Source organism: Rattus norvegicus, chromosome 17, assembly GCF_036323735.1.
Source record: "Rattus norvegicus strain BN/NHsdMcwi chromosome 17, GRCr8, whole genome shotgun sequence".
Classification (NCBI taxonomy): Eukaryota; Metazoa; Chordata; class Mammalia; order Rodentia; family Muridae; genus Rattus; species Rattus norvegicus.
Genome location: NC_086035.1, coordinates 59893926 through 59916924, shown reverse-complemented (window position 1 = coordinate 59916924; position 22999 = coordinate 59893926). Strand labels below are relative to the sequence as shown.

The 22999-nt window shown below is 42.8% G+C and overlaps 1 protein-coding gene across 4 annotated transcripts in view; it reads left to right on the top strand.

The window, feature by feature from the left end:
• The window catches only part of Odad2 (outer dynein arm docking complex subunit 2), a 194265-nt gene extending 188005 nt beyond the window's left edge, over positions 1 to 6260 (top strand). For 3 of the 4 annotated variants that reach the window (XM_039096476.2, XM_039096475.2, XM_039096478.2), the window contains one exon: positions 2453 to 6260. In XM_039096476.2, coding sequence (XP_038952404.1) covers positions 2453 to 2566 — 114 coding nt within the window. In that variant the 3' untranslated portion in view covers positions 2567 to 6260. The remainder of the gene's footprint in view (positions 1 to 2452) is intronic. The other variant, NM_001427763.1, reaches the window with a different exon arrangement.
• Positions 6261 to 22999: the final 16739 nt, after the last annotated feature.

Below are 22999 nucleotides of genomic sequence, written 5' to 3'. Positions count from 1 at the left end.
TCTGAGTCATATCACAGGCCCAGTATGTTTCAATGAAGACAAAAAAACAAAGACAAAACAAAACAAAACCTCTAGAAATGGAGTCTACAGACAGGGGGCTATGATAGTAAACTATTCTAAAGAGGAGGAATTGGATGTAGAATATAAGTGTAACAGAGACCTTGGAAAGATGGCTGTGACTGAGATGGGGGAGACAAAGCTGGAACAGGGTTCTTCATAGCTGAGTTCTAATAGCCATGCTTAGGTAGTGGCTTTGCAGAGGATCAGAGTTCATTTGGGCTATCCATTGACTCTGGCTGCACAGCAGCATAGGAGAATGAAGACTGAAGACAGGAGCTGGACTCTGAGAAGCATGAAGAAGGGAGCAGAATAAAGAGGAAAAGCATATATGGCTTGTGCTCGGACTTACAGGGGGTTCATCTGCCTCCTGCCAAGCCTGGGGACCATTGGTCACTCAAGAATCAGAGCCGGCTTTGTTACCACTGTGACTTTCATGAGAGGATATCACATAAGGAGGCCTAAGAAAAGCTAAAGAGTGACTGCTGAGTGACTGGGGCACTTGAGCCAACGGGCAAGGACCGTTGAGGGAAAAGCTGTGAAGACCAACATGGGCAGTGAAAGCAAGTGCCAATTACGGGACAGCCACGTCTCAGGGAGGAGCTGCAGCCAGAGAGTTGGAGCAAATAATCGAGAGTGTTGATCAGTGAGAACCAGGGTGTGACCCCGGAGGTGGAGGTCAAGGGACAGAGAAGCCAGACAACCTTCAACATCCCAGTCAGATTAAGATGTCCTTATATACAATTTGTAAATGTCTTACATATTTTTAATTCTCAGTTAAGACACTAATCCACCTGGATTGGAGTTCATGGGTGATGTGAAATTACCCTTTCTACCTTCTTTCTGGGTATCCAGTGTTTCTTGCAGCATTTTTCCATTTCTTCCCAGTGTGGTCATTAAGTTAACTCCTTCTTCCTTACACTTAGCCTTCATTCACGGCTTGTCATCTGTGACGTGAGTCAGGCCTTCCAGCATTTCTCCCTACACTCCATACCCTGCACACTGCTGTCACATTCTAAAATACATACATGGTCATGTCACTCCCGTGCTTAAAATGATTAAATCATTTTGGGGGGAGAATATAATCCAAACCCCAAGTGTGGTCCATGTACCCTGTCTCCCAATGCTTATCGTTCTGATATTCTTTGCTGACAGTCATCTCCGTTTCCTGGCATTATCCAAATTTGTATTCCAGTCCTTCCGCATAGACAGTCTAGGATCCAATTAACTTCTAAAATATCGTACTGAGTCATATTTCTAGATTTAAAAAGTTCTAGCTCATTTATTTGGCATTTACTTGGCACCTGATCTGTATATACACTGTGTATGGCATCATACATTTCCTAAGTGTTCGCAATCTAGCAGACAGAAAACAGGAACCCAGTACCTGCTTAAATGGTAAGAGTCCAAGAGTTGTAGACACTTGAGTCAACCGCACAGCCTCAAGTGAGAGAAATGGCCCTTTTGCCTGATGAAAATTGGTTGTGGCTTTGTGGAATAGCTGTTTGGATATGCAGCGGATACGTGTCTATGAAAGTATAAACTTCACAAAGCCAGAGAGGAAAGTAAGAGGGTGTTTTAAGCAATGCGGCAGCATCAATTAAGGCTCCTTACTCTTTGCGATATAGCAGGAGAGGAACGTCTGGAATGGCAGCTGAAGTCACCACATACAAACCCCGTACTTGGCATTGGGGGACATTGGATTTACTAAGGGATCAGGAGCTTACTCGGCTAAGTGGACCAAACTCTAAATTTGGGGAATTAAACATAAAAGGATGTGCTAGGCACCTGGGGACAACATGCTGCTAGTCTGCACTGAGCGGTAGAAAAGCCAAAAGGGTGCCAGAGAAATTTCAGAAGCGAACCTGTAGCCATGAAGCTGTAAGAACGTGTGAGAAATTCCTGAAGCTCAATAAGCCTCTACCTTCACATAAAGGGGGCTCTCCACATGTGGGTTGCTTCGGTCTACATACGTGTGGAGGTGCACATGGTAGGGGTTAAGGGTGCGCATATGTCTCTGTGTGTGAGAACAGAGGGTAGAGGAGTATGCCTGGTGTCCCGTCTCACTACCCTCAGCATATTCAGGGGCTCCCACCGAACCTGAAACTCACCATTCCAATGATGCTATCTGGCTTGCATGCTCGCATCCACCTCTCCTGGCCACTGCTGGTATTATAAGCGCACGAGGCTATGCTGAGCTTTAACGTGCATGCTGGGGATCCAAACTTGGGTTCTCACGGTTACATGGTAAGCATTCCTACCCACAGAACACTCTCCCTAACCTGTTCGCTGCTTTTTTAAAAAATACATCCCGTTTCAACTTATTTCCATAGCCTAGCTTTATGCCTCTGGATTAATGGTTTTCTTCTTTTCTCTCCTCCTTGGTGTATGACAGCTTTTACTGGATATGGTTGGGTCCCCAGACCAGGATCTCCAGGAAGCAGCTGCTGGTTGTATATCCAACATCCGAAGACTGGCTCTCGCTACAGAGAAGGCTAGATACAATTGAAATGTGGGCGGACACAAGCTGCCAAATGTTCTGTCCAAGGATATACCACTCCCTTGGCCAGGAAGCCAGACTTGAGAAGCATTCATCAACCAGTCCTTCAATCAGCCTAAAGAAAAAAAAATACATGGATTAAAACACAAATACTTTTTGCTGAAAATCTCAAGAATCTTATCATTCTATTTAATGAAAAGTAATGAAATGACAATGAAAATGTAATGAAATGTAAAAACCAATGAATTTGTGATAATTTTCCAAAAATTGGGGGTATATGTATGTGATATATATATATAGTCCAACTACACGTTTGCATCTGCCACGATTTTAATAAATACAGCCGCCCCAGTGTGCAGTTCCCGATTCACCCATGAATGTCTCGAGAGCCCCTTTCTGTTAAACGGATCTGGCTGTCCTGTGCTTACAGCCTGGTCTGCTCGATCGCTTGCAAGCCACAGGAGAGTTCTGAGGAGATGTGCTGACTTCACAGATGGTTATGAAATAGAATTCAGCACTAAGCAGCTGCCCTTAGCAAGAGCATTCTGAGGTCACCCCAGACTTCTCCCATACCATCAAACACCCGAGACAATAATGCACAACTGTCACCACATGGCGGCATGCGAATCACAAGGACAAGGAGTCCTTTCACTTTGGGACAGACGAGTGTAAACAGCGATATGTTTCATTTCCCTCACGGCCAGTCACCAACACTTTTATTGAAATTAATTTATGCTGATGTAAGGGTAATATTATTTCACATAAAGTTACTCTGAATTTCTGAACTTCTTTCCAGCACATGAAGTACTTTTTAAAAAGTGTTTACAAAGGATTAATCACATTTTATCAGGTTAAGAAACATTAGAATGCACTTTTTAAAGAAAAAAAAATCACATAATGTAACCTCGGTGTGCTGAAGTGTTTGGGAACTAACTGTCTCAACCTTCTAACGGTCGCCAGAAAAACAGCTTTGTTTGCCTCAGCTCGGAGAGCCAAGGATCTCCCTCAGAGAACGCTTTAGTGAGCAGGCAAGGCCGTTTTATTGAAAAAATAAAATAGGTACTATACATGTCATCCTTCGGCGAAAACCATAAACTTAATTGAACTCAATGTAAATAATTCGTACAAAACGAAAAGCCTGCGCGGATAAATGTTAGACCAATAACAGAGGCTCCAGTTTAAAAAAAAAAAAGGTAAGCGCTTCTGAGAATTTTAAAGCTTCATAAAAACACTTTCTTTGCTGCCTTTTGGAGGAGACTGTGAGAAGAATTTGAGGAAGGGGGCAGTGTTAATTCTAAGAATTAATTTTAAAGAGTAGAGTACGTCTGTCAACTTCCAGCACTATATAATTATTTCTAAAGGTCCCGCGCTGGCCACGTTGGTTTGACAGCATTAAAAATGGTAGGTTGTGTTAGCTACAGGAAATGAATGGGCATTAGATTGTTATTAGACGGTCCTTGAAAGCTCACCAATGACTTCGGGTCTTAAAATATTCTGTGTCACAAGGTCCTGGAATTAAGGGAAAGAAAGAAGGAAAACAGCCGTGAGGGGGACTTGTGAATACTGACCGATGGGAGGATTGCATCTCACGATGCTCTTGGTGTTTCTGCTATTATGGTTAACAAATGCAAAATAAAAGCAACGGCCATTTTCAAAGAAGCTTTGCACTCAGAAACGGGAAAAGGCAGCATAAAGACTGTCTTCTGTGTTTCCTAAGTAAAGGCTTCCACTAAAATCACTGCAATATAGTGCCTTTTAGAATAAGATGTTGGTCTTAAAGGTCAATTTCCGGCTTATTTTCAGTGAAAGGTTTTATAGAGATTGCTGATCTTACTAGAAAAAAAAATGTCAAATCCTGCAAAGCACCCTCAGTTTCAGAGGATGTGAGTGGGACCAATGACCACTCCAACAGTCAGTGAATATACATCGTGAGAATACTTATATTTTTTCCCTCCTGTGTGAGGGTTTTTGATATTTATTTTGTGCTAGTGAAGGTTTTAATACTTTGTCATTTTGAAGAGTTTCTTTCTTCGTCTTTATTTTATCTGGATATATGGAGAGTGCAATATGCCCTCTGGCTCCTTTAGTTTGGAAGGTGTTTAATTGGATTTCCTTTGGGAAACCCTCTCTGATTGTCGTCCCCCTTGCAGTCAGAATTTACTGCTGTCTGTCAGGATGGCTTACACTAAAACTAACTTGTTTCTTTTGAGTCCTAAAGATGAATTGACAGTTCTCTTAGGGCATGGCTTTGTGAATTATGTTTTCTCCTGGACTGGATGTTACTTCTGTATCTCTAAAGCATTCACACAGAACCGAGAGAGAGGGATTTAAAATCCCTGGGAAATATATTCCCACTTAGGACAGGAAGGTTATTGATTGCTAATGCATAGGGACCAAGAGCTGTAAGTAAAGCCTTTCTGTTTTCTTTACTTATTACATTAGATCAACAAGAATAAAACTTTCTGGTCCAAATGGTTTAAGTTGTTTACTCTAACTTCATTCCATGAAAATTTAGGGTTGGAATAACCTGTGCTTGTTACTGCAGTTCAATGAAAATATTAAAGAAAAATCATGTGTTAAAAAGCACCACTACTTTGGATTCAATTAGTGTGGCCAAACGAACAGTCTGCACATACAGAGTTGTAAAAATGGAGCACTCTCCCTAATGAGAATAGAGAGTGCACTGGTTTCCTGTGGTGCTATTATAATCACGTATAGTGTTAGGTACGTAAGCTTTTTTATCACATTATTTATCTCATGGTGATCTATATCACATATATCTATTTATGTGCCTTGGTGTAAAATGGAGGTCAGAAGCAACCGCCGAGTCAGTCTCTCCCCTATCATGAGGCCCTGGGGATTGAACTTGGGTCATCAGGCCTCGTGTTACGCACCTTTACCTGTTGAACCGGAATTATCAAATATTAAGTTCTTTTGATCTTGATTAATTCACAGAAGGACTCGTAAAGTAGTATATCAAAGAGGGAACACCCACTCCGCAGGTTAGCTTTGCAGGGCATGTCCAGATGTTATAATTTTGTGTGCTTTGCTTTGCCACGTGGTCTCACCATGGTGCTTCTTCCTTCTCACAGCCTAAATCAGTGGGCTAGGCTCTCAAAGTAAATCTATTCTCCTTAAAATTCAGCTTCCCCCAGATATTTCTTGTAGTGCTAGGAAGTCAACTAACAAACTATACTCACAATAACAGAAATTATAGGTCCTTTCTATTAGCATTCAATCGCACACTGAAAGTGTGTCTTAGAATAAAAATCACATACAAAGTTTTTTTTAAAAAATGTTATGTTTCAAATCAGATTCTAAAGCAAAACAAAGTGTGAGATGTTTGTTTGTGAGTCATGATCTGAGGAGATGGCTCGGTGGATAAAGACGCTTGCTTGCCAAGCCTGATTATCCAAGTTTAGACAATCCTTGGTGGAGGACCTACATGGTGAGGAAAAGAAGTGATGTCCACAAGTTGTCTTTTGACCTCCATCTACACATTGTAGCACGAACCCACCCGTTTTCCCAAACAATAAATAAATAAGGTTTTCATTTTGTTTTGTTTTTACAAGATGTTAGAAATGTGGGAGAGTTGAGGGATAGGAGGGAGGTAAAGCGATGTAATCAGACTATATTATATACATGTACATAACTGTCAGATAACAAAATTAATAAAAAATGTATTAAAAAAACAAAGAAAAAAGACTTGAATTTTATAAACCATCCTACATGGTAAACATAATTTGTTTCCTGTTTCATTCATCTGATTTCAGTATGTTACAATATATACTTATCACTTCTTAAATATACGAACACTCTCAATTAATATTTTCATTGAGCAACATGGTAGAAAAGTCCCATGTGGTACCTGAGGAGGCCAGAAGAAGGCGCTGGCTCCCCTGGAACTGGAGTTAAAAGAACTGTGAGGAACCCAGTGTGAGTACTGAGAACTGAACTGGATTCCTCTGGAAGAGCAGCAGGCACTCTCAGTGGCTAACCCATCTCTCCAGCCACTTAACACTAACTTCAAAGGAGATATTCTGAGTTTACAAATAAAATATACAGTATATGTATAATAAGTGGAATCTTTCTGGTTTGTTTTTAGAGTTTTATACATAATTACTATATTACATGATGTTTACTTTTATCCCTCCCCCTCCAACTCCTCTGGTGCCCTCCCCACACACAAATCAATGACCTCTATTAATTATATAATTATAAATATTACACATATATTAATAACGTTATATTATATATATTACACACATATACAATCTCATAACTCCATTTACTGTTGCCCATATGTACATACATATCCCATATATACATAGGGATTGAATAACCCACTCTAGAAGACTAGTTCTGCCTCTCTCAGAAGCCATTAATATCCTATAAAAGAATTGAGATTTTGGGGAAAAAATGAGATTTTGAAAACAATAAATTTACCATTTGTGAAATTCTCAATAAAGAAAAACTAAGTAAACAAGAGAATTGTGCATGTATATGTGTGTGCACATGCGTGCTCACGCATGTATGTATATATGTATTTTCACTGACCATGTCATGCTTAGCTTTTAAAATGTTTTTGTGAATTCTTTTGAGTTTATATCTATTTATCATATTCATCCCGGCTCCTCCTCCAATCACCTTCCAGATCCAGCCTCTACTGCACACCATTTTAATTTATTCTATAACCATTAAGCCCAATTTGTGCTGTTCATATACTTCTGGGTATGGGGCCATCCACTGGAGTGGTCCACAAAACACCCTATTGTAAGAGTTTGAAATCACAGTTAAAACTGGCACAGCACAACTGAGACATCTCAAAGTGGTCACAGTTAAGCATCTGGAGTCACATTCATTCATTCGCTGTCTCTGTATCTCTCTTCCTGTCTTTCTGTCTCTTCTCTCTGTCTGTCTCTCTCTCTAATCCCAGAATACCTCAAATTCACTATTATAGCTGAGGGGAACCTCCCTCCTGCATTTTCCCAGTGCTAAGGTGACAGGCATGTAACCACACCCATCGAGAGTGGTGCTGGGGTTGAGCCAGGGTTTCGTGAATGCTACATAAACACTCTGCCACCCAAGCCTTTTATCCAGCCCTGGACCCTCTATCTTAATACATAGAAGAATGGACTCTGAAATACCAGGAAGGACTGTCAATAGATAACTTCCCACCATTGCTTTAAGTAGAAGAGAATTATTTTTGACTGATTTTGATATGTATATATCCAAGATGAGCGATATTGTGATGGCCTATTTAAATATTCTATTGATGTGTATTATCAGCCAAAACATACCAGTATAAACTATACATGGTGTAAGCCTGCAGACTTCTGTATTCCTTTGATTTTGGGGAATTTTCCTTTTGCACTGTTTATGCTCAACTGACTTTTAATTCCATCTGATTCCAACATCTGCTTTCTCCACTCTGATTTCTGCATCTTGCTTCCACTCCCATTTTGCCTGACGAAGGATTATTGTGTTGTCCAGCTCTGAAAGCAGTTGATTGTTTCCATTGTACACCTGAGAGAGGTAAAGTGTTCTCATGCGCAATCATACAGCTGACTGGAAATCTTGAAATAGATGGGACTTCTTGTGCTTAGACCAGCATGTTCCTTAGCGAATGCTAGAGGATAAACATGAGCTCATCTCTCCCCACTTCATGCCACCCGTTAGCTGCTGAGAGACATGTTTATTAGTTTATCGGTATGGGTCATGCACACCTGAAGACAAAGTTACTTTCGTCTTCCATGTCTGGGAGGATAAAGACGTTGGAGACGGGAAAAGACAAATAAATCACTGCTCCCTGTCAGGCACTTGTCACATTTTTGCAAGAGAAACTCACATTTTAAGCAGTCTCTCATATGTGAGAGGTGTCAGCTGGACTGGCTGGCCAGTTCCGTGTCTATAGTAGGTAGGATGTGCAGTGTTTGTCCTGCTGGGTCAAGCAGCATAAACACATTTCATCTCATTTTTTTACCCTGAATTCCAGTTTCTCTCCTATTGTAGTGTGTGTCTAAACTCCCTCTCAGTACAAAGCTGAGTCATAGCCCACCATGTGCATAAAAACAGATTTTTTTTAATTTCTCTGTCTACTGATGAACCCACTGGCTGTCACCAACATTTGGGCTACTGTGAATGACTGTGCTTAAGTAGGTAACTGACTATTCAGGACGCAGCCTTAGTGTCTTTCGCTTATATGCCAGATTGGGAATGTTGCTGGTGGGTCGTTGTCTGGGCCGGGTGTTTCCAGGTTCCTGGTGTCTTTTCCCAAGAACAAATTGCAAAACATGGAGCTCAGTTCAGAAGGAAGGTGAGGGCATGGATCTGATGTACAGCAGGAGCCTCCTGATGAGCTCTAAGAGGAAAAGTTCGTTGCTAGCAGGTGTGGTTGTATGGGCGTGTCTCTCGTGACTGATAGACTTGGGTTGCATAAGCCGTTCTTTACTGTGTAGGTCCTTTCCCATGATGCATTTGATTTTAATCATGTGTACATCGAGCCATTCATAGGCTGAAGATGGTGAATAGGGAAAATGGGGAGTTTCCCCTGAAAGTTCACTCAATGGTATGGTTTGCCTGATTGCCATGTGTCTACAACTGGCTCAGGCAGGGTCATTTCATTATCCTTAGTTCCTGAATATGTTCCAGAATGTTCCTGAAACCCATAAAATGAGCATTAAAAGGGGGTCTCTTAGAGAGGAGCTGTCTATTACGTTGTTCAGAGGAAAGTGTACAGGAAGCTTGATGCAGGGAAGGCTGTCAGGTCACTAGATACATTGACAGTAAGTGGAGTATGTGGAGCCGAAGTCAAATGGAACCTCAGGTTACTTAGTTTTCCCCATGCTTCTCTGCATCCAGGATAGTATAAAACGTTTGTAAAGAGAACTATTTAAATCTTAGAAAAGTCGGTTTGGGGCATTCTGAAATTCAAGATAAACCCACACAGAATGTCCGTGAGGGTCTCCCTACTAAGTATGGCAATAGTTTCATAACCGCTGACTCATTAAACAAGAACCCACTTGCTATGGTCTGAGTGTGTCCTTCCAAAATTAACGTTCTCTTCCCAAGAGACTTGATCTAAGTGGTTGGGCCTTTGAAGGGTGATTAAGTTAATACCGTTATAAAAGTAGCCCCAGGAAACCTCCTTAGAACCTCTGCCTTTTTGCAGAACACATGGAAGTGCTATGAGTGGGCAAGGATCCCTGACCAGACACCAGATCTGCAAGGGATTCATTAGTAGGACCACCCAGCCTTCAGAACTTCAAGCAATGTGTCTGTTGATTATAAATTGTGAAGCCTGAGGTTTTTGTTGTAGCAGTCTGAGCAGACACTCTCTCAAGCTACCACAGTTAGATTAGTGTAGCTTTAATTTTGAATGAGCCCATTTTCTCAGGTGCCTTAAGAGTGCAGCATTTAAGAAGTATAGTCTTCATTTTGGAATGACAATAAAAATCTCACAATAACTTAATCAAGATACCCTAAAACGTAGCCGGAACTCATAAATTCCACTGTGTGACACTCAGATGCTCCCAAGGATAAAGGCAAGGTTTCGACTGCACTTGAGTACCAATTGGTGCTTTCCAAGAGAAAACGAGTCTGGTAGCCAAGGGTCTCGGCTAGACCTGTGCTCGATCCTGGAGTGAGACTTATTTGGGGTGAAGCAAATATCAGTGGTTGTTCAACTTGTACTATGATGTAATGAAAACCGATGGGCAAGCAGGGGTGGATGAGGATGCCCTGCTCGAGCAAGCTGGTCTATGCTTACACGCTTCCCTTCTGCATTAAGCCTCTCCCCTTGGAGAGAAACTGGTTTCCCAGCCAACCAGAGCCCCACCTAGACGCTGTGCACAGACGATCTCACAATTAGACCCCAGGTTTGCTTGGAAGAAGATGCTGTGCTGTGGGAAGAGGTTTTTTTGTTGTTTTTGTTTTTTTACCAACTTTTGACAGCTCTTCCTAATCTTCAGTTGCAAGGGTTAAAACATTAAGGGATCACTGTAATGATTTCATCCTGCTTAAAGGCATCAGCGGCTGCTGATTTAAAACAGAAGACAAGCAAGTGCTTTTTAATTTGAGGCTAGTTTGTTTTGGGCTGCTCCTTAACTGAACTAATTACAAGCTAAAACAACAAGTTGGAAGGTGTAAGGGGAAGGGAAGTGTTTTTTGTCTCTGCTTATGTGTATGTTATGAGTGTGTGGGACAGATGTTTGAGATAGCCGTGGTAAGCCAGGACTCACAGTCTGTCTCCTGCTCCGGGGGCCTTCAGAGCCAAACCAACTTTTCCTCTGCTATGACTAACGGTCTCCCTGTTTTGATAATGTTCACACTTTTCTCGAAGAGGGGCAGTGTCTTACGTTGGTCCTTTCAGCAGAGGACGTACAGAGACGGCATGAAGGACCTCCTTAGAAGTACCAGAAAAGCCTTGCTTTGGTTCTGCATTTATCACACACAGTCCAGTCTCTCAGTAACAGAATGGACGTGTTCACGCTTTCTCTTACCTACATCCACTCTCATTTCAGTTTCACCTCCACTGCTGTGGCAGTTAACACACCAACCCAAATATGCCCGTGCAATGAGAATTAATATGCAACTTCATTAATATGGATACAAGTTGCACGCCTAGATTGGGCATATCTACCACTACCCTTCTCTATTATATACACTATGTATGTTACATATTGCATAGACATAGACATATAAAACCACAAGAACAACCACCCCCACACAAAATTACACAAAGAAAATGGACTAAAGAGATTGCTGGTTAAGGGCATTGCCTGCTGCTCTTCCAGAGGACCAAGATCCATTCTCGGCATCTACATAGCAGCTCGTAACTGTCTACAGCTCCAGTTGCAGGAAATGTGACACCCTGTTCTGGTGTCCTCTAGCACCAGACATGCAAGTGGTACATAGACCTGCAGCCAAAATGCTCATACATGTATGTAGTTCCTGGGACTCCAGGCTCACTTAGGGTCTGGGTCTTCTCAGTGCTGCACAACCTCCTAAGAGTCTGAGGAACATCCCCAGCTACACAGAATCATGCCCGAGGACTTCGGTGGCTGCCCTGACCTCACTCGTCCTTCAAGTTATGTGCTTAGCTGAATCAGGCTTTCTCTGAGTCGTACCCTCACCTATTTCATGTTTCTTCCAACTCCACAGAAGCAGGAACAGCTTAGCTTCCTTCTATACGTGCACTCGTGGACATTTGCTTCCCCACCCCCAGAGGGATTTACCCCTCCTCTCTGTGCAGCAAAACCTCTTTTCAATAGCATTCTGCATCATTCTGCATCCTTCCTTCACTGACAAAGATCCTGCACGGTTTGCTCCCCTGTGTGACGACTCTGAAGTCTGAACAGACCTACTCTGTTCTGGGGTCCAATCCAGTGTGTTGCTATTTCTATGAAGGTGTAGCTTTGAAAATGTATTTCAAAACTATAAACTGAGCAGAGCTCTTTGTTCTGTGGTATTGTGTCTCCGGCTTCTGGCGAGGTATTGTCTTTAGCCGTCTGGCTTAAATAAAGAAAAGGCCTCAGTGACTGAAAAAACAACCAACTAACCAACCAAATAAACAAAATAATAGGGTCTGGAAATACTGAGGAGTAAAAAGGTATCATATGGCGTTTCTGAATACTGCCACTTGCCATCAGCCAAACGGGCATGTGAAGGCTTGCTCTCCCATACCCCTGGAGCTCTCCTCTCAGGAGTCCTTCACCTCCAGTAGACCCAACAGTTTCTCCTCTGCCTCACACTGGCTTTGCTGCTATTCGGCTCTGTAGATTGGGCTGTTGTAAATGGTTTCTCCTTTAAGGTCTGGTAAAGGGGAAATTAACATTTCTCTAACACCAGATCTGAACTCAGCCCTTTCCTAAACATCCTTGTCCCAAGAGGAACCAACTAAAATGCAGATTATTGCATGTAGAAACTACAAATGGTACCACCTGAGACCAGCCCCAGGTAAAGAGACGCGCTCTGATTGTGGGAGGGGACATGGTGGGGTGCAATGCTCTGGTGACTTTCTTCGGTAGAATTTTTATAATTGGCTTGATCCACAAAGCATGGTATCGGCGGCTTCCAGGAACCCTGAACTCCCATATGACCTCACGATGCTCATCAGTGATAATCTCAACTCGCCCCGCCTCACAACCTTGCAGTGGGGATATTTTATCCTTCCCTTCACTGCTCATGCGATCTTGAATCTATTACTCGGGCCCTTTTTACTTCACTTCCCAAAAATGACACTTGCCAAAGGCAAATAAACAGGAGTGGGAAACATTTACTAGCAACTCTTGGATTGTGAGCAGAACTGAAGAAAGCCTTACTCGGACTCTGGCCTTGGCTCTAGCCATTCTCCCAACCAAGAATCGTCATTGGCTCACCTGCCATGCGTTCTTTCTGTTTTATTGTGTATCTTGCCCAAGTCACTCTCATTCCCAGCATTCTCTACCCTCATTGAACTAATTATTTTACTTCTGTGACAAAATGCCCGTCAAGAGGGGCTATCTATCTCGACTCACAGTTTGGGGGAATTGCAGTCCAATGTGCAAAGGAAGGCTTGGAAGCAGAATCAGCTTAGGCGGTGCTGGCGGGAGCTTGAGTCAGCCAGTCAGATCACAGCATCAGAGAGGAAGAAGAGAGCCTGAACTTGAACAGCATTGGATAAAACTTCCAAAGCCCGACTCGGGACCTATTCCTGCTAGTTAGGTAGCACGTCCTAATGGCTCCAAAGCACAGCTGCCAGCAGACACCAAGTGTTCAACTCATGCACCTGCTGGGAGCATCTTGCATGCTAACCATGATAGTGCCATTCCCCTAGATCGAAATGTTCCTGTATCAGTTAGCTCCTGCTGCTTAAGCCACCACTAACAGCCATTCCCTTAAGCTGTGATTCTGCTAGCCAGCAATTGGGACTGGATTCCACCTGCTTAAATCTACTGTCATCTGTAGGTTGGCTCTGTTTTGCTTTTGTTGTTGTTGTTGTTTTGTTTTGTTTTGTTTTCTACTAGGTTTTAATGTTGTCTCAATGAGAATATCTGTGTTAACCTGAACCTGAACCATCCAGTCTCTCATCCTCTCAGCCTGGACATGCAGAAGTTGAGCTAGGTTCTCATGGCTCAAACAGCAGCACAGACCAGTTTTTAAAGGACGCCATCATGCTGCTGCTGCTGCTGCTGCTGCTGCTGCTGCTGCTGCTGCTGCTGCTGCTGCTGCTGCTGCATTATGTTAGCCAAGGCAAGTATCAAGACCTTCTTGACTAGGAAAAAGTCATTTTCATAGGTATGTGTATGTACAGGTTGACATCACAAAACATGAAATCACCTTTGCTCCTGGAATTATGATGACAGTTTCATGTTTTATCTTTCTAATTCTTTTTTTTTAAGATTTATTTATTTATTATATATAAGTACACTGTCGCTGTCTTCAGACACACCAGAAGAGGGCATCAGATCCCATTACAGATGGTTGTGAGCCACCATGTGCTTGCTGGGATTTGAACTCAGGACCTCTGGAAGAGCAGTCGGTGCTCTTAACCACTGAGCCATCTCTCCAGCCCCCTATCTTTCTAATTCTTATTTAAAACTTTTGAAAATAATCTATACGGATCTCAGTTCTGGAGAAACTATATATGTAGCTTACATGTATGTGTGCCCTCATGCCCTCTTCTGCGTATGCTGACCACTGTCTGTAGCTTCGCAGCTAGGGGTGCAGTGTCACAGGTTTTCATCACTCTGTGGGCAGTGTCTCTTCCTATGCGGATCTCACGAAGGCGACTGTACTCCTGTGAGTTCCTGAGATCATCACTTTATATTTTTAACACCTTAGTATAACGTCTTTGAGATAAGTAAATGCTATAAATGCATTTTTACTTTATTTTTATGTATTTCCCCACAGAATTACGTGAACACATATACTGTAACACCTCAATGTGTGATGAGATGGGTTTCCTGCTACTTTGACATTTGCTAGAGAAAAACAGGCCAAGCACAAACTGTGAAAGGGATTTTAAGGGGCACTGGAGGCAGAAGACTTGCTGCAAAGTTCACCATCAGGCAAAGATCCCTTTTAATTCCGTTTTTAATAGAGGTAGGATGGGGAAGAACTAAGAAAACCGAACCTTCTGTGAAAGTCATAATATTTTGTTTAAGTATAGCGTTTCTTTCCTAAGGAAAAAGAAAGAAGCTGATGAGGAAAAAATAATCAGTTCTGGAAAAGCAAATTCCAACAAGTGCGCGGCATTGGCAGAGGAGAAGAAAAGAAAAGAGCATCTGAGCAAAAGATAGTTGTCCTCAGACCTGGATGCTCTTTAAACAGCGGATCCTGGCAGGTGAACACCCTGACAGCAAGTGCAGGGCAGGCAGCAGGGTGCCAACTTGGCACGGCCGACCTCTACTGTGTCCTCAAAGACAACTTAAAAAACCTACAAAAAGCATCTAGCCAGATCACCAAAGATGAACAAAAAGGACCCCAAAGGTGTGGAGACCACATCAAAGGGACGAGATGATGTCCTGTGGGGGAGATGCTGTGTGGGGGGGATGTGTAAAGAACCCCAGGAAGCTCTTAATCAAACATTAATAAAAACCAAATGGTAGCTGCTCCTGCATTTCAGATGAGCCTTCTGCTGCCTGGCTCTGCAGTCAGTGTCAACAAAGGCACTTTTGGTTGCAAATAGAAATCCTGACTTAAAATGGAATTTTTGCTCCTTTTGTTCTGGAGCTGAAGATCAAACAAGGAACCTGGCTCAAGACGGTGCCCCCCTCAAGCCACACCCCTCCGGCTCCTCAGAATGACCTTTTAAAGTAGTGGAGAATTACTGGCTCAGGGATATGAAAAGGTCAAAGCCAAGTTGACCTTTAGGACGTTTGATTGTAGTTTGACTTGTATTCTGAAGTATGCTAGGCTCTGCCCATGGCTGTCTTGCTTTGTGCTGCTTTATGAAACAGACTCACTAGCTAGGCTTCATACAGACTGAGAGGTTGTGGCAGCCCTGCATTGGCCTAGTCTGTCAAAGATGTTTTCCTAACAGCTCAGAGGATCATTAGCGTTTTATGCAAAGTGTGTTTTCTAGTTACGGTATTGTCATGTTGACAGTATTCCTGGGGGTATACAAAAGAAGGTCTCTTCAGCTCAGACAGAGAACTAACAACAGCTCAGAGTGATGGATGATACCAGGAAAAAAAACTTAAACAACCAGCAACATCGCTGTGGTTACTTACAGGAATGTGGGCAATTCAGCCACCCCAGCATAGGTGATGACCTAAGAAGGCTGAGACCCTAGAACTGTTCCCCATGACCTGCACACAGCTCCATGTGCCAGTCTCCTCTTATCAGCAGTCCTTCCTGCTTGTATAACCTGGGGGAGGAATAAGCTTTGTGAAAACAGATTTCAGGGACGTCTTGAGACTCCTGAGTTGTTTACTTCCTGGGTGTTAATGAGCCTCCCTCAGAACTTTCTGCATCTTAATGAACTTCCGTCCAGGTTAAGACATTTTCAAGCAGAGGAAACTGCTACATAACCGGAGTACACAGTGGTATTGCATGCTTAACAAATCAATATAATATAAACATAACTTTTATATGCATGGAGAAGCAACGAAAATATCCATCTCACTATTTTTGTGACAAGAACTCCATGATGTTATGGTTTGATTCTAAGATGTTCTCCCACAGGTTTGTTTTAAAATATTCTATCTATCTATCTATCTATCTATCTATCTATCTATCTATCTATCTATCTATCTATCCATCATCTATCTTTCTATCCATACATACATATACATACACACACACACATATATGTCTATCTATCTATTGTGTGTGTGCGCGTGTGCGTGTTCGTGTGCCTGTGTGTGTGTGTGTGTGTGTGTGTGTGCGTGTGTGTTTGCATTGGTGCATGCTGATACATGTACAAATGCATGCATGTGCTTTTGAGGCCAGGAGTCAATGGCAGATGTCTTTCCTCTATGATTCTCCCATCTAGAGCCTTCCAGATTGGCAGGCCAGCAAGTTCCACAGATCTAGACATCTCCACTCCTTCAGTGCTAGATTAACCATACCTGACTTGCTACTTCTGACTGAGCCATCTCCCCAGCTCCAGCCTCCTTGTCTCATGATGAGAATGCTGTTTCCCAACTGAGGACTGTGGAACCTTTAGGAGACAAGGCCTATCTGATGGGAGCTAATCTCTTGACATGGTCCTTTGAAAGCTATGGCTCAGCCCTCAGCCTTGTCTGTTCATTTCCTTACCCATTGTTCTGTAAACGTTGGTGCCATTGTGCTCCTGACAGCACAGAGAAAGCTTCCTCCCTAGGATGGACTAAAATTCCCAGAACATGAGCTGAAACAAGTGTCTTCTCTCTCAAGTTATGTCTGCCTCTTGTTGAAGTCACAGCCTGGTGAAAGTAAATAGTACATGTGGCCTCAAATGTGACTATACATTAGTTTCAGTCTCAGCTGTCAATCCTAATGGTTTTGTTTCAACATAGCTTCAGCAACTCTACTTCTCATGCCCTTTCCTCATTCCCAGGATGCTCCTCTCCCCAACCCTCTATCCAGGCCTCCCTAAACAAACCCAGGACATTACCAGACACACTGGTTTAGGCCTGGGTGTTCCCAGCTCTGAAGAGCCAAGAACAGGGTACTTGGTCAGGGGATGATTTCAACTGATTTGCTTGGATCCTGTTGAGATTAAGACATAGAGGCTGATCTCACTTGATTCAAGTAGCTGACAGCTTTCGAGAATAACTTGCTGCTGACAGAAAGAACCAGACGCCTACTTCAAACGGCCGGGGCTGTGAAGCAGCTCTCCCTGCCTCCTTTCCAAGTCTCCTCTATAGAATGTAGAAACATGCTCAGTGCCTGTCAACTGTGGCAGGTTAGAGAACCATTCCCCAGGAAGGAAAGAGCCTCGACATCACACACTTTTTCCTTAAGGATACTCATGAGTTTCGTGTGACTGAGGTGTAACTTCACAGTCGTCCCTGTGCAGCCTCTGTCTTCCACCTGACCAGATCATCCAGTGTGTGGGATGCTGGGTGCTATGCTGGGTCTCTGAAAGACCCAAATGTTCCTAGGCTCACAGCTAGCTCATAATAAAGCTAAAAACACGCAGAGGCAAAGTCAGTGCTTCCTCATGTAATTATTTTCTGAATAAATCATAATTTTGATGAAATTTAATTGGAGAGCATGAATGTGTGGGATACATTTTATGCTACTGAACAAACAAAAATGATTTTTGCTCTGTAAAGGATAATTTTGGTATCTTTTCTGTGATTACTACCCTTGATGTCTGAAATTTCTAGAAAACTGTTTTTATCTCTTACAGAAAATGCCTAGAGTAAGCTTCTAAATGTTGTCTGGAAAATAAGAATAATCCTGCCTACTTCATCAGATGTCATGAGGACTTGGGGGCTGATATGGAAATGAGATACAATAGTGTCCATGTCTAATACAGACAGCATATTTCACGTATATAGTAAGATACAAGATTATTGTGTTCTACGATAATGTTGTCATTATGTCTCTGTTTGTATTCCATTTACATAATCTTTGGTCTAGACCCAGGAGGCTGGTGCTTAATATTTCATTTTACAAAGCAAGCACAAAAAGGGTGGTATACAAGGCTTTGACGTCTGACCTTTCTTCATTCAGTCTATTTAATGATACCGAGGTTTGAACCCAGGACTTCGGGTGGGCTAGGCAAGGGCTATGCCACTGCACAGGCCTGGCCCAAGTTTACAGTTTTGCTTTCGGGGTATTAAAGCAGAAAAACGTTGTTACTATTACATGGCTAAAGATGTAGGCTTTTGAATAATCTCAGATAATTCACTGACAGGCTTTATAGCAAATGAACGAACAAGAAACTAACTCTGGTAATCAGTTACAGCCAAAGCAATCTTTATTTTCTAGACTCTTCTCTCTTCTACCTTCCAGTCTCTTCCTTCTCCTATTTTAAGAGATTATTTAACCTAGCACTTAGGCTGATTTGGCCTTCATCAGGTAGCCATGGACATTTATTAAAGAAAAAAGTGAACAAAGTGGGGCTTAACATTGATTCACAGAGGGAAAAGAGCTTTACGGAAAAGACAGAAAATAATTCATATTATCACCGCCAGGCCAATGGCATGTGTAAATCTGGGTAAAATTGGAGGAGGCTTGAGTAGCTGGGAAAGGGAGGAAAACATATCATCTGTCTGTCAAGAACATAAGGGAACTGCTGCTGGGGAAAGTGGGAACAGAAAACAGGAGCTGAAAAAAACGTCCCCGTAGACACAGTGTTACCAACTGTGTCAACACAGCACAGTGTTACCAACTGTGTCACCACAGCACAGTGTTACCAACTGTGTCACCGCAGCACAGTGTTACCAACTGTGTCACCGCAGCACAGTGTTACCATCTGTGTCACCACAGCACAGTGTTACCATCTGTGTCACCACAGCACAGTGTTACCAACTGTGTCACCACAGCACAGTGTTACCATCTGTGTCACCACAGCACAGTGTTACCATCTGTGTCACCACAGCACAGTGTTACCAACTGTGTCACCACAGCACAGTGTTACCATCTGTGTCACCACAGCACAGTGTTACCATCTGTGTCACCACAGCACAGTGTTACCATCTGTGTCAACTGTGTCACCACAGCACAGTGTTACCATCTGTGTCATCTGTGTCATCTGTGTCACCAACTGTGTCACCACAGCACAGTGTTACCATCTGTGTCACCACAGCACAGTGTTACCATCTGTGTCACCACAGCACAGTGTTACCATCTGTGTCATCTGTGTCATCTGTGTCACCACAGCACAGTGTCACCATCTGTGTCACCACAGCACAGTTCTCAGGCAAACCTTCACTTCAGCTGCATGTTATCATGTCACAATTTATGTGGATAAGTATTGAAAACATATTAACGTTTACACTGTATCAATGGTCATTTTTACCGAAATGGCATTGATCTGATATCAATTTCTTCTGATTTTCTAAAGGGAGCTATTGTAGAATAAAGATAGCATGTTATATGGGTAAGCAGAAAATAAAACCAGGCCTGGAAAACAAAAATAATCAGCAAAATAAATTGCAAAGGATACATAGACAGATGAATGACTTTCTACAAGGCTAGAAAAAGTCTCGCCTCTGGGTCTGGGTCCAGTGGAAATTTCATTCAGTTTTTATAATGCACTACAGGAAGGAGAGCATGCAAAATAAATGTCTTATTTAGTTACTTCTCATTGCTTTGACCAAATGCATTATAAGAAGCAGCTTAAGGGAGGGTGGTTTATTTTGGCTGGTGGTCCATGGGGAAGCTGGCGGCCATCATCCCTCAGTCTGACTTCAGGAGTCAGGCGTGGCAAATGCTGTTTCTCAACTCACCTTCCCATCCTTCTTCACCCCTGGACCCCAGGCTACAGATGAGTGGCCTCCTGACTCAGAGGGAGTCTTCTGTCCTCTAACAAGCATCTCTGGAAACACTCACACAGACACTCCCAGAAACGTTCCCTAGGTGGTCCTAAGCCCCGTCAAGTTGACATGACGATTGGCCATCGCAGATGCACAAAATAAGCGTAGAGCTGCCTGAGGAACCTGAGTTCTCCCTTCTCTCTTGTCCTCAGTACTGGTTCCATTTTCACCTCTTGTAACAAGATGTCAATGTCAAGGGTCATGCCAGAAACAGCAGCACACGAGCAGCGTCACGAGCTCTTACTCACAATTCCTCCCCTCCCAGCACATTTCTGCTTGGCCAGCTTTGCAGCCCCTCACACAAACAATTTGATTGATCATTTTATGCCCCTGTGGCCATAATGATCATCAGACAGCAGATGATCTTGTTGAGGGAGGCAAGACTAGCCTGACTTGGGATTTTGTAGCTGAAGCCATGGCAGAAAGAGAGCGGAGTGTCATCCGTTCACTTCAGGCAGACCAGAAAGCAGAGAGCACACAGCAGGAGCATGCAGGTTACCACCTTCAAAGTGCTCCCACCCCCCACCATGCTTTGAGACCTATTTCAATCCCCTAGGCCTTACCTTGTTCATTCAGGTTTCACAGCTTCCTAAAATAGTACTGTCAGCTGGGTGATAATATTCAAAAACTGAACTATGGAAGACATAAAAACTAACTGGAAAATGGAACCAAAGCAAAATAGAGGCCCTATTGTAGTGAATAAGACACTTGTTGAATGTATAACAAAGGAAAGCCAGTATATCCTTTGAAACTTCCGTGGAGTGAGGATAGCATTATTCAGAATTAATAATACTTTACACCCAGTGATAGACTTACTGGAAAGTGCTCATTATTCTCAAACCATATCTTATGTAAAACATAACCTTGGGAGGTGGGGTTTAGAGAGATGGCTCAGTGGTTAAGAGCATGAACTGCCCTTCCAAAGGTCCTAAGTTCAGTTCCCAGCAACCACATGTTGGCCCATCTGTATGGGATCTGATGCCCTCTACTGGTGTGTTTGAAAATAGCTGCAGTGTACTTAAATACATAAAATAAAGATGTATATATATACATTTATATATATATGTGTGTGTATGTGTGCATGTGAGAGAGAGAGAGAGAGAGAGAGAGAGAGAGAGAGAGAGAGTGTGTGTGTGTGTGTGTGTGTGTGTGTGTAAAACTATATAGCCTTGAGGACCAGTTATATGGTTCAGTGGGAAAGTGCTTGCTTGCTCTGTAGATTTGATGAGCTGAGTTTGAATTCCAGACCCCACAGAAAGGGGAAGGAGAACCTAACCAATGCTGAAAGTGGTCCTCTCCCCTCCACTTGAGCACAGGCACATGCAGGCACAAGCACACACACAAAGACGCACATACATATAGAAACCCACACACACATATACATACACACACACACACAATACACACACACACAATACACACACACACACACACACACACACACACACAGAGTAAATTTTAGAAAACCAGCTTTGAAATAATGAAAAAAGCCAACTGCTAGGTAAGATTAATATTCTATATTACAGATCATAGTGGCAGACTCATACCATACTTTTCACAGAGTTAGATTGAGCAGGGCAAAGCGCTAAGAATTTGGGAAATAAGCTGGGTAAAGTTCATGTATACTGTGCATACACTCTACATATATCCCTGCAAACAAAACAAATAGTAAATGTGCATTTTCAAGTGCACATTGAACACCTGCAAAGTTGACTAGTTAACTGACCAAAGCTAAACTCACCAAAACATGGCAGTAAATCTACGAAGGCAATCTACACCTAAAGATAGCCCAGAAATTGGGAACTCTTAAACCCTCTCTAAATAATCCGTAGATCACAAGAATAAGTCATAATGAAAAACTGCAGTTGACAACATCAACTCTGTGTTTTAAAATATGCACAATATTGTTTGCAGGGAAAATTCTTTCTGTATTCAGAAAGGACAGTCCTTTTCTATTTCTATCCGAATGTTAACATTGATAGAAAAACATAGGAAAATGCCTTCTTTCATAGATACCGGGAAAGCCGCCCTTCATATTTTCTCTCCTTGAATATTTTCTGGAAATTGCAGTCGAGTCCATATGCTGTCCATTTGCTCCTTATTAAACATTTTATACAAATAGCCAGCCCAGGAATGTCAGCCTTTCTGTCCTGCCACTCAGGGGAACAATTTCCTTACTCTGGTTCAGTCCTACCGAGTCCCTTATTTCTGATTCTAGGGCAGTTTCCCCCGGATGGAAGCATTCTCTTCGGAAGGAGTGGGAGGCAGCTCTTGGGACCCAAGAGGTAAACTAAAGGTCGTGTTTGGGAAAACAGAAACATGAAAGATTCCTCCCCAAATTTAAAAAGTCAACAGTTGCTTGAGGAAAAGACTTTAGCTACCTGAGCTGCAGAGAAGAGATTCCCAGACAAACTGGAGAAAAGTTTCTAATCTGTACAGAGAGCTCTGGTGTCTCCGAGTTACTGAGTCCTCAACCCATGTTGGGGTGGGCTTTTCAGTGACTCTGGTGCACCATACTCATCCCTCCTCCTTTAAGGAAACGGCCATCCATACCCCTGTTTGGATCCCCAATTAGAACTCATGGATTCGCAATCAGACTTTGGTAAAATTGTATCTTTGATCTGTCATGGGGTCCCTTTCTGCAGGGTACAGATTCATGTGTATGACACATCTCCCTAGGAAGTCTGTCAAACATTCTCATTCTCTCTCTCTCTCTCTCTCCCTCTCCCTCTCCCTCTCCCTCTCCCTCTCCCTCTCCCTCTCCCTCTCCCTCTCCCTCTCCCTCTCCCTCCCTCCCTCTCTCTCTCTCTCTCTCTCTCTCTCTCTCTCTCAGCACTCTATGAGAAAAGCAAAATGGCCCCAGATATTGCTAACTTGAATCTCCACCTGGACCCATCACTTCCTCTTCAATGCTGCCTGGGATCAAACCTGCCCTGATCGGACATCCTCAGAAGCACATTTACGAGTCCATGCAAAGGAGAGGCAT